This window comes from Heterocephalus glaber, unplaced genomic scaffold (genome assembly GCF_053883595.1).
Source record: "Heterocephalus glaber isolate CG9 unplaced genomic scaffold, H.glaber_assembly_v1.0 deba00001457, whole genome shotgun sequence".
Classification (NCBI taxonomy): Eukaryota; Metazoa; Chordata; class Mammalia; order Rodentia; family Bathyergidae; genus Heterocephalus; species Heterocephalus glaber.
In genome coordinates, this window is record NW_028258305.1 from 34,949,790 (window position 1) to 34,966,723 (window position 16,934).

General features: G+C 41.4%; 1 protein-coding gene and 1 long non-coding RNA gene across 15 annotated transcripts in view; one reads left to right on the plus strand and one right to left on the minus strand.

Moving 5' to 3' along the window:
* Window positions 1–16,934, plus strand: part of LOC110347942 (uncharacterized) — a 98,673-nt gene that overhangs the window by 67,549 nt on the left and 14,190 nt on the right. The gene's annotated exons all lie outside the window — the stretch shown is intronic.
* The window catches only part of Ltbp1 (latent transforming growth factor beta binding protein 1), a 435,679-nt gene continuing 425,930 nt past the window's right edge, over window positions 7,186–16,934 (minus strand). For all 14 annotated transcript variants that reach the window (XM_087216162.1, XM_087216160.1, XM_087216159.1 and 11 more), the window contains 3 exons: window positions 13,437–13,559; window positions 9,289–9,438; window positions 7,186–8,175 (listed from right to left, as the gene is read on the minus strand). In XM_087216162.1, the coding sequence (XP_087072288.1) occupies window positions 7,994–8,175; window positions 9,289–9,438; window positions 13,437–13,559 (455 nt within the window). In that variant the 3' untranslated portion in view covers window positions 7,186–7,993. The remainder of the gene's footprint in view (window positions 8,176–9,288; window positions 9,439–13,436; window positions 13,560–16,934) is intronic.

The following is a 16,934-nucleotide window of genomic DNA, read 5'->3' on the forward strand; positions in this document are numbered from 1 at the left end:
TAATCTTTTCAACAAACTAAACTAGTGGTATAAATGAAACCAATTAGCATATATATTGAAATATTTTTTTTAAATGGAATTTGTAATTTGGGGTAGTATTTGAATTCCCTGTTTCCTATATATCTCTCTTCTATTTTGTTCATTTTGTTTCTTTCTCATATAAGAGAAAGCATGCAATAATTGAGCTTGTGTGTCTGATTTATTTCACTTTACTTCTCAAGTTGCATCCATTTATCTACAAATGCCTTAAGATTATCTTCCCTTATGGTAGCTATATTCTACCATCTATTTATTGGCCATTGGTACTTCTGAGAAGTGTCTATTCATTTTGGTTGCCCACTTTTGATTGGATCTTTTATTTTGGAGGGTCTAAATTTTGTGTTTTTTATATATTCTTAACGTTAGTCCTCTGTCTGAGAAATAGCTGGCAAAATATTTTTCCCATTCTGTAGATTGTCTCTTTACTCCATTGGTTGTTTCCTTTGCTATAAAAATTTTGATATGATTTTGTTGATTCTCAGTATTTTTTCTTGTGGCATTGGGGTTCTATTCAGAGTCCTTGTCTATACCCATGTCAAGAGTTGTACCTATTTTATCTTCCACTAGATTGTTTCTATTTTAATGTCTAGATCTTTGATTCATTTTGATTTTAGTTTAGTTCACGGTGAGATATACGGGTCAAGAGTCAATCTCCTGAATATGGATATTCAATTTTCCCAGGATCACTTATTAAAGAGGCTATCTTTCCTCCAGTGTATATTTTTGGCTCCTTTGTCAAAAATCAAATAGCTGTATGTGCCTGTGGTTCTTTCTGCTTCTGTTCTGTTCCATTGACCCACATGTCTGGTTTTGTGCTAGTACCATGCTGTTTTAATCACTGTAGCTTTATAATATAACTTCAAATCTGGGATTCCAATGCCACCTGCTTTGCTTTTGTTCCCCAGGATTGCTTTTGCTATTCTGGATCTCTTCTGATTCCATACAAATTTTAGAATTGTTTTCTTTACCTCTGTGAAAAAGAGCTACAGTCACTCCTTGCTGCTTTTGCTGTCTTCTGCCACCACAAACTGTTTCCCCTCTGCCATGTGCCACCCTGACTTGGAACTAGCCAATTGTGGACTGAAACTTCTACAAACTGTGATCTAAATAAACCTTTCCTCCATTAACATCTGGATGATGGGTATTTTGTCTTAGCAACAAGAAAAGTAACTAAGACAATTATATTGGTTCTGCCTAACCAGGAACAGGGAGGGTCCCCCCCCCACCACCTTTTTTTTTTTTTTTTGGTACCGGGGATCCAGGTCTGGACCTTGCACTTGTGAGGCAGGCACCGACACCACTAGGCTAAATCCCCAGCCCTTCCCCCTATTTTTTTTGGTACCGGGGTTCCTCCCATTTTTTATGTCTTCCTTGATTTCATTTTTCAGTCAGATGTAACTTTCACTATAGAGGTCTTTCACTTCCTTAATTAGGTTAATAGCTAAGTATTTAGTTTTTTGTTGCTATTGTGAATGGTATTTTCCTAATTCCTTTGTGAGTTCATTACTATTGATTTTTGACTGTTTATTTTGTATCATGCTACACTGCTGAATTTTGTTATCAATTCCAGGAGTCTTTTGGTGGAGATTTTTGGGTCTTGTAAGTAAAGAATCATGTCAAGTATAGATAATAATTTGACTTCATCCTTTCCTTTATGTATCCTTTTGATTTCTTTCTCTTACCTGATTGCTCTGGCCAATGTTTTGAAGACTATATTGAACAGTAGTGGTATAATGGAAACCTTTGTCTTGTTCCTGATTTTAGACAAAGGCTTTCAACTTTTCCCCATCTGATATGTTGGCAGTGGTTTGATCATAAAAAACTTTTATGTTTCTATCCCTATTTTCTTCAGATTTTTCTTTATCATGAATGGACGTTGGATTTTTGTCAAGGGTTTAACTGCATCTATTGAGATGATCATGTGATTTGTTTTTCCTTCTGTTTATGTGACGAATTACATATATTGATTTGTGAATATTGGACCATCCTTGCATTCCTAGGACAAAGCCTATTTGGTCCTGGTATATAGTCTTTTTTGTCACATTTGGTTTGCTAGTATCTTAAGGATTTTTGCATTTATGTTCAGTAGAGACTATAGCTCTCTTTTTTTGGTTGGATATTTGTCAGGTTTTGGGATGAGGATGATGTTAACTTCTGAGAATGATTTTGAAGTACCCCTTCCCTCTCAATTTCATTAAAAAGTTTGAAGAATATTAGAGTTAACTCTTCCCTGGAGTTCCTGTAGAATTTGGCTTTGGATCCATCAGGTCCTGATCTTTTCTTAGTTGATAGTTTTTTTAAAAAAAATTATTACTACTTCAAGCTCATTGCCTGTTACTGGGTTGTTCAAGATTTTTAAGTCTTCTTGGTTCAGTTTTGGTAATTCATATGTATATAGGAATCTCTATTTCTCCAAATATTCTCCAAATATTTAGCCTATATGTTTATGACATTGTTGTTAATAATTTTCTGGATTTTGACAGTGTCTTTGTGATCTCACCTTTTTCATGTCTAATGCATTAATTTGTGTTTCTTCTTTTTTTGGTAAGATTGGCTAAGGGTTTGTCTATTTTATTCAATCAAAGAACCAGATCTTTGATTCATTTATTCTTTGTATTGGTTTTTTAGCTTCTATTTCACTAATTTTTACTCTGATCTTTATAATTTCTGTCCTTGTACAAGCTTTATGTTTGAATTGTTTCTGTTTTTCTAAGACCTTGAGATACATTGGTAGTTTATTTGGGCTTGTCCTATTTTTCTGATGTGGGCATTTTCCACTATAAAGTTTCCTCACAGGACTGCTTTCATTGTGTCGCATAAGTTCTGGCATATTGTATTGGCATTACCATTTAGTTCTAGGAATTGTCTTATTTCTTCCTTAATTTCCTCTGTGACCCATTGATTATTCAAGAGTGTGTTTAATTTTTGTTTGCACAGTTTCTGTGGTTTCTTTTGCTATTGGATTCTAGTTTCATTGCAATATGACCTGATAATACGCATGGTAAAATTTCAATTCTTCTACATTTACTTAGGCATGCTTTATTAACTATAATGTGGTCTATTTTGGAGAAAGTATCAAGTGCAGTCAAAAAGATGTATATTCCATTGTTGTGTAGAACAGCCTTTAAACAAATAGGTAATTAAATGAGGAATATCTGTATAATGACTGTTTGAACTTATCCATTTTTATCAGTTCTGAACATCTTGTTTATAGAGCATCGATGTTTATTTTTTGTACAGTACTTTGTTCATATAATCCTGTAATTTTTGCTTATAATACTGTACAGTACAATACTGTAGGTTTTTTAGTACTGTAGTTTTATATTCTATTATACATACAGTACTGCATGTAAGAGTTACACAAATAGAAGCAAAGTCATCAAACTGGAGTTTCCTTTGACCATTTCCTTCTTCTGAATACATTGTATTGCCTTGTTTTTTGATATTTCTTATGGTCCTATATTGAGATTTACACAGGTGGTGGATCAAGTACTTCCATCACTTTTGTGATTGGCCTTTTTTTTTTTTTTGATACCAGAGATCAAACTTAGGACCTTGTACTTGTGAAGCAGGCACAGTGCCACTGAGATAAATCTCCAGCCCCATGATTGGCCTTCTTAGTAAGAGGCTTTCACCTGAAAATGTCTTGAGTTTGTGCTTTGTAAGGCAATGTTGGGTTTATTTTCATCTGAGAATCATATTCTTCCTATAGCTTCTCTAGATGTGGTTAATGACTGAGTACAGTGCATACCATAGCACAGTTGGAGACTCATTGTCTCTGTGGGCCATGAAAGATTATGGACATTCTAGCAGTTCAGGAAGGTGTGATCCTGATTGCAGTATATATGGGGCACTCACTGTGTGACTGCTCCTACAATTGGGTGGTGGTCTGTATTGGATCATGGAAGCATTCCCTCAGGAACTGTTGATGCTAGCTCTGCTATTAGGAAGGGCTTCTGGAACTGGCAGCCACAGCAGTGGTGGGAGCCTGCAGCACTTCACCATGACCAGTTGGTGATGTGGCCCAGAGGCTGCACAAGGAGAAGCCATGGCAAAACTGCACCATCTTTTCTATGGCACTCACCCCCAGTGCTGATAGCAGTGCCCTGCCAGATAGGTTGTAAGGGTGAGGTAGTGCTGAGAATTGCATAGGTGGAGTGGCAGTAGGAACTACCATGTCCCTCTCTGCCTGTGGCAGTGCATACCCAGGAGCAAAATTGAGGTCAAAGTCCTTCTGGGCTCTTTTTGGTTAAATATATGAGCAAAACAATGGCTGAAGCTGGAGTGTCTTTACCCAGAATCCTACTCCCACTTGTGTGTCTGGGGTCAAGATGATGGATGGATTGACAGAGTTGGCCAAGGCTACCTCAGCATACCCTTGGGGATGGGGCAATTGAAGGATCCATGGTGTTATCTTCCTGTCCTGTGAGTAGCTGGCACAGTGGGAAGGGGCAGCAGAAACCACGTGAGTGCCTGCCTTCAGATCTGGTACTGGTGTGAGTCCACCTATAGCTGCCATGACCTTTGGCTCAGAGTGCAAGGACCCTTACCTCCATCATGAGAGAAGTGCCCTCCATTACCCTTCATGTTGTGACACCTGTCTCCTATAGTATGGGACACCCAGTGGGGTTCAACTTGTCTGCTGAGACAAGTTGAATTCAGAGTCAGTCAGTGTCTCTGTCTATCTGTTCATCCTTCTGATTTCTAGTGTTCTTCCATGGTTGCTCTCCTCAAAATGCAGCTACGCATATCTTTGTTACTTTGGTTCTTTTTCCAGAAGGAGGAGGTGAGTGTTGAATTCTGCTATCTTGGATCTCAAAGGTATGGGTTTACAATGACATATTCTGTTCTTGGGCACTGTGTCTCTACACGGTAGTGCATGTACCAATGATTTACATGTTAACTTCTTGTACTATTCATTCAAAGTGTTCATGAGCCTCATGTCTTATTCATATCAAAATTCCTGACAATATGCAATTTTGGCACTAAGAATTACCAGAATCAAAACACATATTAGAGTCAAAAATAGTCTCTTTAGTAGTTTCACATACAAAGCTGAATTTTGACATTATGTCAAACATTTTTTAGAGAAATATGAATGATGAAGTTGAATATTTTCTTAGAGATGTATGAATCATGAAGTACAAAAAGCTGTGATATATTTAAGGGTTTAACTTTCTGGATTTGTACTTAGTGATCATTTTAATATGGCAGATTTCAAGAGTATAATTCTGAACGACAGAGGTTTAAGTTTGCTAGTCAGATGTGGTTTATTTTTGGAACATGGTTTGATTTTATGAAAGAACGAAGTATTGTTGATAGCATTTTAAGGTACAGAGACAGTCCCATGGGTGGACAGAGGAGACCTGGCTCTTACTTGGGCCTGAGGTGCTTAGAAGCAGCCAGAAAATACACGCCTAGTGAAATGACTGGAATGCACCTTACTGTCTCTCTCTTCCTGGCTAATAAATTGTGACCACTGCCACAGATCTCAAACCTTGCGTAAGGACAACTGTACATTAAAAAATTGTTGTAACTTTTGCTTCAAGGTAAACGGCTTTATTATCTTGCTTTAATACAGTTTGGAGATTTTATCAGTTATAGCACTAAACTGAAAGGAGCTAAAAGAATCCTATATATTGTACACACAAATTTTTCTGCGGCTGTTAAAAAAATTTGTGCAATATTTTAAAAAGTCAGTTAACACTGTTGTTTTCATTACATAGATAAGAATTTCCTGCTTAAACATTCTATATGAGAATGCCAACAGAATTTAATAGACTTCAACCTAAATCTCCTAGTTTCATGAAAATGTAACTGAAATGCCATAAAACCGTCATGTTAGAATGTAAGATATTCAAAGCATCTCTGCTTGGGACAGAAAGTGGTCATAATGTTCTCAGATATTGCCATCAGTTGAAAAATGTAAGCTAGCTTCCATGAAGGTTTGATATTGTATTAGCTCTGTATTGCCATAAATTAGTAGCTTCAAGCAATGCACACGTATCTTACAGTTGTATAGTTTTAGAAGTTGACTTAAGTATCACGGGATGGCAATCAAGGTGTCAAGGTGCATTCCTTCTGAAGACTCTAGGGGGAGCTGTTTCCTTGCCTCTTCCAGCTTCCAGTGGCTGTCCACTTTCCTTCGCTCAGGCCCCCTCCCTGGTTCCTCCATCTTTAAAGCTAGCAATGGCCACCGAAACTTTTTCCATTGCATCTGACTTCTTCCATATTCACATCTCTCTCTCTCTGATTTTCCTCTTAGACTCCTGAGTCTTCTTCCTTGTAAGGACCCTTGTGGTTACATTGGATGCACCCAGATAACCCAGGATAATCTCCCTATTTTAAGGCCAGCTGATTTGCAATCTTATCTGAAACCTTATTTCCCTTTGCTTCAAGAGGCCTGTCTTCCAGGAAAATGTTAAACGGGAATATTTTTCTGTTGGGTATGCCTATACTGTATATAGTTTGTTTTTTAAAACTCAGATGCTCTTATTAATAAAAGAGGATTCTGAATTTCAGTGTAAGTTATGAAACAACTGCCTCACTGTGGAAGTGAAGTAAGTAGGCAGGGATTGGAAACCTGAAAGCTACTGTTCACTGTTCCTGTGATACCCATCTGTATTCATTTGCTCAGAGTTGCCATAACAAAGTGCCACAGATTGGGTGATTTAAACAGTACAACTTTATTTTCTTGTAATTTTGGAAGCTAAAAGTTCAAGGTCAGGGTTTTTGCAGAGTTGGTTTCTTCGTCTTCATTTCTTTAACCCCTAGGCCCTTCTCCTTTGTTTGTAAAAGGCCATCTTCTCCTTGTGTTTTCACACGGTCTTTCCCCTGTGTGTCTCCCATCTTTTCATATAAGGGTACCAGCCGCGTTAGACTATGCCCACCCCTCTGACTTCACGTAACCTCAATTTCCTCTTTAAAGATTCTGTCTCTGAACAGTCGTATTCTGAAGTACTAGGCATTAGAACTTCAAACTATGAATTTTAGGGAAACAGTTGAGCCTATGACATCAAACTAATGATTACCTCATCAAAGACTAGTCTACCTTAATAGAGGACCAAGGTTAAAAAGGGGGCAGAGGAGCGGTGGAGGATACAACTTGTATGCATGAACTCACTGAAAATCACTCAGGTAAGAACGTTTTTCTACAAAAATGGTGATTTATTGTGCTTTAACATACAATAGTAAATATTCGGGGGTGTTTTTTAAATTTGCTGGGCTTACTTTACATATTACAAGACTAGTATAAGCTCATAAATTCTTCCATTTCAATGAAGGAAAAAGATCCAACTGACATCTGCTAGCAGCTTGGCTAAGAATGGACATGAAAATCAGACAATACATGGAGATTATAAAGTTTTTTCTCCAAATGTGTACACAAGTTTTGAAACAAAATCACTGCCTGCTCCACAGGACAGACAATTCTAATTTTAAAAATGCTCCAGACCAGGAATAGCATAACCCTGTGTCGCAAAACTTATAATACAACTTAACAATATTTAATCAAAGACTTTTGCACTTATTTTAAAAACAATCTGAAGAAAAAGGAAAAGCAGTACCCAAGGAACTGCGCAACCAAAAACAAAAAATGAAAATCATATAAAACATTTCCACCACTATTTAAAATGCCAAATTTAAGCAATAGTAAAAAAAAAACCAACATAATAATACAGCCTTTTGTTTAAAATAACAGCACTGTTCTGCCTCTTTTCCACTGAATTTTACATATGAACAGACTATATATACTGGTTTTTCAGGGAAATGTCCATTTGGCCTGTCTCACCAGTCAGACTCCACTAAATCCTCTCATTGTCTTTGGAGGATAGGCAACTCCAGGCTGTTCCCACATCTGCAACATTCTGGGTTAGGTGCGATGTCTCAAGTATTACAGATTTCTCCCTTTTCCTTTACACAGTGTAGAGTATACGGGCTTAGGTTATGCAGACTCTTACTCCAGGTCGCCGTCTTTTTCTAAATTCAAGGCAGTATTCAGCGGAGTGCAATAGTTGGGCTTGTCAGAAGGTACGTAGCCTGGCAGACACAAACATTTGTAGGAACCTTCGGTGTTAATGCACTTGGCATTCTTGCAGAGCGACATCCGGTTGTTCAGCTCATCGCATTCATTTACATCTGCAATAAGGCAACCCATGCAGGTGAGCAGTCTTAAATATCACTCCGTGAGAAACACAACCTACACTCAGGTAGGCAGCCAGCCTGGCCACCATCCCCAGAACCCCATCCACTGTGTAGTCTCTGCCACCATCACTTCTTTCAATCACATGCAATATAAAGATGACTCCTTGGAGCTTAAGGTGCATTATCGGGGAGGTTCTAGAATTTCTTTCCTTGTTCTCTAACACTACATCAATGTTTTGCCACCTTGACAACTGTAGTGTCAAGCCTCAAAGGTGAAGGAACTATATTACTCCTCGATTCTTTCCCAAGTCACAGACAAAATGCTAGATTTGTGAAGGGGAAATGAGCAGCTGCTCTCGGGCCTTCAGTTTCATGCTTAGATTTCTTTCCACACGAGATACACTTAGGCTCTGACAGGCTGGAAACACCTGCACGGGCTCAACTACCTGTGTTCCAAACCCACCACAGATTAAGATTCCCAAATCAGAGGAGGGCAAATGGCCCACTACAGGAGGGAGAGGAAACATAGCAGAAATATTGTTTTAAAAATCAAGTATCTTTCAGCCTAGAGGCAAAGAGGACCTGAAAAACAAGAGTCACACAGCGCAGGTGAAATGTACGTATCCTGTTCACCTCAGGAGGGGAGGGCAACATGAAAGGTAGTTTTAAGAGGAGTTTTATCCAAAATGATTACTATGGAACTGTGTTATTTTTCAGATGTCTATACTCCTTCATGTTTGTGTCAAGTATTCAGAGAAATCATTTGCTGCATAGTAAAAAAACTACATGTAAAAGCTAAAGTAATTACCCGGGACATTCTGGCCTTTCCTGCATATTTATCTAACACTATGGGTTTTTTAAAACAAGGGGCCAACTTTCATTTTTAATTGTGAAAATAAACAGCACAAAATCAACCATCTTAACTATTTTAAGTGGACAGTCCAGTAGCATGAAGTACAACTGTACTTAACATACACACACACAAATATATATATATATCCATCATTTCGCTCATCTTTCCAAATGGACACCCCTCAGATTCCCTGATTGGAATGTGGCCTCAGGGGATCTTGGGAAAGCAATGTCCCACAAGACCCTCATTCTTACCCACACAGGTCATCCTGGCCGTGTCCAGGTGGTACCCATCAAAGCAGTCACAGGTATAACCTTCCTGAACCCTCACACACCGGCCGTTCTCACAGCCATTGAGGATGCCGCACTCCTCTGCTTGTAACTCCTCAAAGCTATTTAAAAACCCTGGGAAGGAAAAGGTAGGAGCCAAATTAGAAACCTTCAGACTCCTATTTGGTTTGACTACTAAGGTTATGGTTCATTTCACATATATTTCATGGGCATTTTTTTTTTTTTTTTGGTACCGGGGATTGAACTCGGGTCCTTGCGTTTGCAGGGCAGGCGGTGGAACCACTGAGCTAAATCCCCAGCCCTCACATATATTTCAGATAACTGAAAACATGAGAATTTAAAATGGAATATATCTATATACAATATTAAGCATAAAAATACTTAAGATATTGTATCTGTTGTATGTGTTCAAAGATTATCCCCATATTTTGAATTCTGATGTTTTATATTAAAATCACACATAAAATGAAAATGCAAGTATGGTTTTTGGTTTAGTTTTGAGACAAGCTCTTGCTATGTAGTTCATGCTGGGCTTAAACTCATGGTGATCCTCCTGCTTCAGCCTCCCAAGTGCTAGGATTACAGGCATGTGCCACCAGGCCTGGCTGGTTTTTGGTTTTGCTCTTAATTAGGAGAAGTGTTATTCAAAATTCCACATTTCCTGAGTTCTCAGTAAGGTTAATGTTAGAAAATCTTTCAGGGTAGAACCAATGGAATTCGTGATCAGAGTTCATAGGAATTTGCTAAGACCCAGGAGAGGCTGAGAGGTGCTTTTTTCAATTGGAACTTGCAAGACCAGAAAAAAGCCAGGCTGGCCTTGCTCTGTGAAGTCTGTTTGTTCTGGCTTTAGAATGAGCCTTACACAGGGATCAAAGGATAAAGGCAGTAAAAAAAGATCCAAAGCATCCTGATAAATGAGAAAATACATCAGACTTGTGTTTAGAAAACCAAAAGGCTTTTTTAAAAAAATGAAATGAATTTTTACTTGATTCTCTTTATAGTTTAAAATCTAGTTCTGAATCCGTTTAAAGACATCTAGAGTGCTAGTATTAGAAAAACAATTTAACCAGGCGTCAAAAGTGTTTAGTCTTCTTTCTAAAGAGGAAAGTTATAAATACAAATTCCTAATGATCCAAACACACCGTTACAGGGCCTCTCCTCTCCCTCCCCAAGCGCTTGCACCTCAAATTAGCTTCAAAGGAAACTAAACATGGGGCCCGAATTTCCTGCTCATCTGGCCTTTGCAGCAATTCTCTACTGGAACTACAGGGGGCAGCAAAATATCACTGCTATGCAAGACCATAAGCCCTAACTTGGTGATTTTAAAAATTCAGTACATCCATGATGGGCTCTTTTCAGAATTTTAAAGGGGAAAGAAATATTATAGGCTATCAAGACAAGGACAGAAGATAGTCAAAGTCAAGTTTAAAAATACTCATTTCAGAAAATAAGTTCTGAAAATATCTTCAAAGTCTATGGATTGTGGCAAAATCATTTTGACATAGTAGCTAGTAAAATTATTTTTTATTCAGAAATTAAAACATGAAATTAAACTTGAAACTCTTGGATACATCAAGGAGATTCACTAAAATGCTTCGGGATTCAGAAACAGGTAGGCAGACTATGGCCATGCAAAGCCAACAATGGTTACACTCTGGCCTTTTAGAGAAGAATATGGCAGTTTCTGCTGCAACAAATTCCACTTTTAGAAACACTGCTCAAACAGAAGGTGACAGAGATGTGAACCACAAAGGTGGAAAGAAACCTCACACAGCGTCCCCTCTGTTACTGTCTGTGCAGTAAGATTCTTCTGCAGCAAGCCCTGAGAGCCCTGCTGCTAGACAGCGAGCTCGCTGGTTGGGGCAGAGACTTCCCTGTAACTGGTGCCATGTTTAAAGGTCATTAGGGAGTCACAGCTGGAGGTCTGAGAGCTGCATGCCAACTTCCAGTGCTGCTAAATAGGAGCTTATGTGACACCAACATGTTTATTTCTTAACACTTGTAATAAACTTTTGAAAAGTTTTAGAGCAATGTTAGCATTAACATGAAGGAACATAAAACAGAAAATTTCAACTTTAAAACTCCTGTAATCTGTACTGTAATATGATAGAGGACAGCAGACACCACTCATTGAATATAGACTAGACTTGGTATTTCTGGACTTAGGCGGCAAAGTGGGTATTTCTTCCTTTGTTAAAGCAAATGTTTACTGACCTGCAACACACAGAGTGACAAATGTGTCTAAGTGCACAGTTTTAGCGCTTGGAGCACATTGAGGCCCTTTCCATGGAATGGTGCTGTGCTGTTGCTAATCTATGGTGTTAGAAGTCAGGATGTGGTTAGTCTTGGGAAAGGTTGGAGGGGCCTTCTGGACATTTGACAATGTCCTTGTCCCAGGTAGAGGGTTCCAGGTGTGTGCTGATCTGGATTAACAGAACGCTGTGCTCACACACATTCTATAGCACTCTTAACTCTGCTGGGTGCTTGGATGAAATATCCTTTAAAGGAGTTAAAGATGCGCCATCTGAAAATGTGCCAAATGGGTATATAGATGCTTTCAAGCTGAGGTTACTTGAGGAACTGTAACCTCAGAATGGGTCACTAAGCCTGTCTTTCTCCACACTCAGCAAGCCATAAAGACTCCTTGGGGAGGGAGTGTCCTTCACATACCAAGGCTAGAAAACAGCCTTGATCACCAGCGACTGGTCAATGGGGATGTAGTGACCCTGAACAAACAACTTCTGCAGTAACCATTATCTTGTACTAGCTCTGACGTTCCCTCACAGATATCTCTTAATGGCATCCCTAGAGCTTAACTATCTTAGCGCAGATATCCATTTTTCCTGCCATTCCTTCACAAATTCATTATTTTTTGTGTAAAAAGTGTAAAAATTCCTTTGGACTTCTCTCTTGTGAAGACCCCAGGTACATGTAATTCAATAGAACATTTATATTTTCTCTTGTTCATAAGCACTTGTATTAACTGGGTTCTTAGATCCAGCTAGAGACCTTCCTAAGAACTTCCTAAGAGAAGGTAGAGGAGATTTCTCTGCTACACTTAAAAAACCCAAAGAGGGGAGAAAGAAAAGAGAAAACAGGGACGAAGAAAAAGCTTTTTTGACACAGAGGAGAAAGAGCTTCAGATGTAACTACAGAGTTCCTGGTACCAGTCAGGTTGGCTGGGTGACAGGGCCCAAAAGAAGAAAAGCTTCCTTGCATTTGTAATCCAGCAGCATCTCTAAAGGTGTGGGCCACAGGGACTTCCTAAGAATGTGGTGACAGGCGCAGGAGGAGGACGGGCTCCCGAATCAGCACCTCCCCTCCTGCTCCTGAAGTAAGGCAACCTATCATCTACTAATAGTTCATCTGAGCCCCTCATTCTTCAGACTTGAAGGCATCATGCTATATGTGAAAGCTCGTGTGTGCGTGTGCGTGTGTATGTGTGTGTGTGTGTGCGCGCGCACCCTCGGGCAGGGCACGCTGGCTGTACAGGGCAGGGCATTTCTTTTCTAGAGGGGACACTACAGTATTTGCACATACACACTGCCACCTCCTGAAGGAAAGCTCTGTTCACAACTCTAGGAAAAGCTGGCACACATTGTTTCTTACTTAATAAATCCCTTCACAAGTAGATTCTAAAAATTCAGTTCTCACGGACAGCTTTTTTGACCTCCTACTCTAAACTACTAGTAAAGACCGACTTCGTATGGTTAACATTTGTCATTTCCTTGTATGAAACAATGCTGCAGTAGACCCAGGCTCCCCAGGAAGCCTTGGCCCCTGAAGTAGACCACTGCTTCGTGTGTGGAGAGTTTTGCTGTGGCAACCGCAGCGACAAGATCATTTTGTTCCCTTAAGGAGGTAAACAGTGTCCCCACCAGCAGGACTAATTATGTGATGTGGCAGTGCTCAGCCCTGGGCATGCGGAAGGTCCACCTGGGGGCTTGTAACTCCAGCTGCAGGGCCCCCCCACCCCGACGTCCTAATCAGCAGGTTTGGGCCAGGGCCCACGAAAGTCTGCATCGTGAACAAGCTCCCACGATCCCAGTTTGAGAGCCACTGAGTGACTTTTAACCAGTTTAGTTTCAAAGTAACTGAAGGATGTTGCTTACGGTCCTGGATGAAGTAGGGGTCTGATTCTGGAGAGTACTGCTCACTGAAGTCAACCAGGGCATCGCGTCCATATGGCCGCCGGCGCCCTGTCACAGGGATGTTACACAGCTGGGCGTAGTCATCTGAGAAGGAAGGACAGGCAGCAGCATGAGACCCACTGGTGCTGGCTGGCACCAGGCTCGCCCACTCATGGCCCAGAGCAGCTGGGGGCCAGTGCCCACCTCCACCTGCACACTGTGCAACGAGGCAGGCCTGGAGACACTTCTGTGGGAACTGTGTACCTCCACGCACAAGGAAGGCTGCAGCAAAAACAGCTCCAGAACAACTGGTAGAACACATCCCAAGAGAGTAAGGAAAGTAATGAAAAAGAAAATCTGAGGGTGCTTCAGGCCCGCTGGAAGAATGGCTTTATACAAACCCCTTGGATCTTATCAAAAAAACATTTCTGGGCTGGGGATTTAGCTCAGTGGTTTCGCCGCCTGCTGCGCAAGTGCAAGGACCAGAGTTCAATCCCCGGTACCAAAAACAAAACAAAACAAAAAAAAAAACATTTCTAAGGTATAAAGTAGTCATCCTCACTAACAGCTATTTTTTCACTCACTGGAAACAGAAAAACTGTATCTCTGGTGTTCAGCAAGGACTCGCCAGCAAGCCAGGCTGCTGGTCCCCTACTTGGACTGAGCAGCCCCTATCCCAAGTCTGCTAGAGCGCTGTGTCACTCTGCGGCCCTTAAGAGGAGCGAAACAGAAATGGTCCTAAGGAGGGTAAGTGCAGTGGCAGTGGGAGCAGTAACAACAGCTTACGCTGCACACTGCCTGCTCTGTGTCGGGTGGACTCGAAGCGTCTGACACGCTGTGAAGAGGCTCTGTTGTCACCTGCATCTCACACAGCAAAGCACGGAGAGGTGAAAACCCAGCTGGTGTGCAGCAGCACTGGACCTAGAGCAGGGAATGAAGCCCAGGGGCGCTTACCTGGAACATTCTGTCTCTCCTGCAACAGGTCAGCTGCTCTGGGATTCCTGTCACTGCCTGCTTTGTGGCCCAGCCAGAGTCACTTGAAATGACCACTTACTCAGGCCACATTCCCACTTGCAGCTGGCTCAGCCCACAGCTGTCGGACTCCTCAGCTTGCTCTAGTCCTCCGCAGGGGACCCAGCCAACACAGCAGTTATTCCCAAAATCTAGACAGCTGTGGAAAGGGTAGCACCATGTGCTGAGCGCACAGGTGACGGCAAGTACACTGTCCAGGTGTGAAAATTCTGGGGTTTCCTCAAGGTTGACAGATCTCCCGGGAGCGGCAGGCAGGGCAGCAAACCCCAGGATTAGATGGCCAATCTCAGGGCACACAGACAACGGTCACGCTTGCCTGAGAACACTAGGCAACAGTGTGAACTGAGGTTTCCTTCTATCTGAGGGCGAGGGGGAGGTGTCAAAGGGGCTGTGGGTGTGCAATCCCAGGCACACACACCCTTCTGAGAAACTCACTAAGGAAGCGGGAAGCCAGAAAAGACCTTGGGCCACTGCACAGGTTAAGATTCTGGCTGCCCCTTCCTGAAATTTTCTTTGGGGCGAAGCATTCCAGCAACAACATCCAGACCCTAGGGTTCCCTAGCACTCTGATGAAGCCATTCCACGAGAAATACGACTTTCACTAAAGAATAACCAGCACCTGGAAGAAAGATCTTTGACAGAAAAAAGTATAACTTCAAACAGAGAAAGCACAAATGGTCATCAGTTCTGGTTGAATTCTGAAAAGAATTAAGAATTTCCATTCTAGAGTAAAATCACTCCAATGTTTACAAGTTTTTAAGAGCTGAGGTCATTTCTCATGACTTTTTATATACATTTGTTGTACATCAGAAGAGGAGACTTGTTCAATAGTTTATAGCCAAGCCACAGTGTAATTGAGAATGGACATAAAAAATGAATTCATGCAGTTAATTTGTAAAACTAAAACCAAGGATGACAGGGTGTCCTCTTGGGCAGCTCAGGAATGTCCAGTGACATAAAAGGGCCTGGCCTCAATCCTGTGCCTCGCCTCCTACCCCATGCCGCCTCCATCAGATGATGCGAGGTGGTCATGGTGCTCAGCATGCAGCAACGCCAAGGGGGGACCTGGCGTGAGGAGGAGGAGGAGGAGGAGGAGGAGGAAAGACATCCATTCCTGTGCATTGTCCCAAAACAGCTTCCTGTAAGGGCTGCATTTGAAGTACAGCTATGTAGATGGACAGGAATTATGTTACAGGAAAAGACTTTGGGGGTTAATTTTAAAGCACAAAGGCACAGAGAAAGGAAACTAAGTTGTGTCTGGGAACTACCAAGTGGTTCCAAAAGAAGGCTCAAGGCTTGACCCAGAATGGTGAGGGGCAGCAGGGAGAAATGTGGGAGGTGGTACCTTTGGGATTAGGCACATCCTTCTTTCCCAGCCAGATGTTCTTACTCTTGAGATTTAGAACTTACTGTCCTCTGTAGCTGTATTCCTTTCTCTAATGCATTAACATGCCAAGTTCTGGTCAGCTCTGAAAACATCATTTCTGCATGTACTTCTTATACGGGAAGACAGGCTGCATCCGTCAGCAGTAGTGCATGCAGTCTGAATGACTTTTCTGGGAGTATGGATGGGTCCGTCCTAATCCATCCATGCTGCCTCTCCTCCCGTACACATCTTCCCTGATTCTTGGCCAAGGTCGAGGGTGAAGTGAGCACAGGGTAATGGAAAGAATGTGGGCTTTGGAGACAGAAGCAGGGTTTGCATCCTAAGTGAACTACTTTCCAGCTTAGCAATTTTGGGCAAACCTCAGTTTCCACATCTGTCAGACAAGGGTAATAATTGTCTACCTCTGGGTCACTGACATATGAAAAATGAGAATGTTGTGGAATTGTTTATAAATTTCAAAGCACCAAGGAAAAGGAGCTTATACTGTTTTCCTGCAAGTGAAATCACTGTCCCTACTGAACATTTAGAGACAGATTTTCAAAGATAGTATTAGAATAAGTGACTGGTAGCAATGTTAATGTTCAAACTATAGGAAAGTTATCAATAGAAAAAGAAGTATACGGTAAATTGAAAAGGTAGGTTTGTGTACCTTTCAGGGGAGGAAAAGGAGTAGCACAAACTACTCTGAGTCTTGGACAAGTGTCCTCCTTAGGATCTTGGAACAAACAGATTTCTGGCAAGTGTGGGATCTCTGAAGGTCCCAGGCCACAAACAGAACCCACTCTAGCTTGGAGGTGTTTGGCCTTGGTTACTCCTAGGGTCAACGCAGGAGTCTAGCTTGGGGGACAGCAGTCAGCTGTGGCTGGCTCTAGCTTCAAAGCCCAATGGCAGATCCCTGAACTATTTCTACAGCTTCCCACGAGGACCCACAAGCAACTCTTGGGGCTTCCTCCAGCTCACCATGTGAACACGAATGCACATTTTCTGTCCTCTGAGTCTCTTCCCTTCTCCAGCACACCCTTTATTTACACACATCACCAATCACCCCGCTGTCTGGGGGT